Source organism: Anomaloglossus baeobatrachus, chromosome 3 (genome assembly GCF_048569485.1).
Source record: "Anomaloglossus baeobatrachus isolate aAnoBae1 chromosome 3, aAnoBae1.hap1, whole genome shotgun sequence".
Classification (NCBI taxonomy): domain Eukaryota; kingdom Metazoa; phylum Chordata; class Amphibia; order Anura; family Aromobatidae; genus Anomaloglossus; species Anomaloglossus baeobatrachus.
Genome location: NC_134355.1, coordinates 651957323 through 651959227, shown reverse-complemented (window position 1 = coordinate 651959227; position 1905 = coordinate 651957323). Strand labels below are relative to the sequence as shown.

At 35.3% G+C, this 1905-nt stretch overlaps 1 protein-coding gene across 1 annotated transcript in view; it reads left to right on the top strand.

The window, feature by feature from the left end:
• Nucleotides 1-664: 664 nt before the first annotated feature.
• LOC142297376 (serine/threonine-protein kinase SBK1-like) overlaps nucleotides 665-1905 on the top strand; it is a 9644-nt gene continuing 8403 nt past the window's right edge. Inside the window, exon 1 of the mRNA XM_075341603.1 lies at nucleotides 665-782. Coding sequence (XP_075197718.1) covers nucleotides 665-782 — 118 coding nt within the window. The remainder of the gene's footprint in view (nucleotides 783-1905) is intronic.

The window sequence follows — 1905 nt, the reverse complement described above, 5'->3', positions numbered from 1 at the left end:
GATCTTCATTACCATATGACTAGACGGCCATTTATCCCATTGTCTATTGAAGGGGTAGGAAGGGCCATCTCTTGGCCAGGGTGTCCTTATAAGACCATTGGATCACTGCAGACATTTGTGATGTGAATCTTTCCTACAAGGTCTTCATTGCACCGAACTCCTAGAGAAGTGACTTCACTAATAGTGAGATTGCTGCTCTCCAGATACATTGGATCAGAATCAACTTGAGAAAACCCAACTGACTCTACATTGCCCAGGTATGATTTACTCTGTAGATGAATATTTACCAAACCCAATGATTTGGGACCATCTAGTAATCTAGTATGTATGGTGATATTCCTGATCTGACACCGGGGAGAATTGGGACAAGAATGGGACTTATTGGTTTTAATATGTCTCATCCTTTATTCTGGAGATGAGCAACCAATGGTGATAACAGCTCATTCCCCTCTCCCCATTAATCACTATGTAAAAGGTCTATAGACTTCTTCATACTGAAATCTTTCCAACCCTCGGCCAGCTTACAATATGTATAGTGTGTGTGAAATTGTGATATTCATTCTGTACCGCTCCAGTTTTGGATTTTACAGCAAATGTCATCTCACATCTGCATTTTCCTTTTCGTGATAGGATGGTTTTTGTTTTACAGCAAATCTAAGCTACAATGGAAGCAACTGGATCATTTCAGCTCCCCAAGACCAGCGAGAAGGATTTCCAGATTTTGGAGACTCTGGGCAGCGGCACCTACGGCAGAGTGGTCATGGCTATGGAGAAGAAAACCGGTGAGTCCAACATTACACGTGAGAAGTAGTCATTTTATATGGCTTCTTCTAAAGTCTATTCAATATTTCTGAAAGCCATAGACACAATCATACAGTTTTTGTAAAAGTTACAATTTTGTATAAAGGTCAAATCCCATTATATAATATGAAAACCAATTTTTTATTTATTTTTTCTGGATGTGCCCATTTTAAAGGGAAAACCAATTTTTACTTTCCCATGGTCATTTTAATTAAGAGCCAGAATATTTTTTTTTCTTTGGTCATCGCTATATAAGCACTTTGGTATTTCTGGGGGAGTTACATTTGTCTGGCAGAGTTTGGGGATTTATATAAATCACTAAACGTTTTCTAGAAAAAAAAACAAACCATTTGCCAGTTTTAAGTTTTCTGCCCTTCATGTCCTGCACCAAGTAAAACCTGGCAGATCTACTGTGGGGGGGGGGGGTTCTTTAATTTCTCCCCATATTGGTGTTAGGCAATACGTTGTATGCACCTAAATACTCTAAACTACAATTCAATAAAAAACAAAAAAAAAACAAAAAAAACACACAAACATCATACAGGTTTATTTAAAATTTCTTGTAAGTGTAGGAGGATGTTTTTTTTTTGCAGGAAAATATTTAGTTTTAGCTTTGTTTTCTGTCTAGCACTATTTATCCTGTAAACAGTTACAAAAAAAAATACTGTAATGATTATTAAATTATAATATAATAAATTCCATATAAAATAGATATAATTTTATTTATATGTATAATATATATTTTAATATATATTTTTAGTGTTCAAGTAACTGCAGCCAGATGAAAAATCAGGGTTGTTTTTGTAAGCTACCAGATTAACCCATTCACCACCCGACAGTTACAAGTTTTAGTTTGTTTTTTTTCCTTCTCTACCTCAAAGACTCAAGAGCCATAACTTTTTTTTTAATATACGTGTATGTGTAATATATATATACATATATATACATATATATACATATATACACACACACATATACATACACACACACATATATTATATTATAGAGAGATGTTGTTGTGTGTAGTTACCAAGTGTTTGTGTAGGCGCTGTACATGTTCTGGGTGTTGTCTGGGTGTGACGGGGGGTGAGAGCGGTGTTGTAT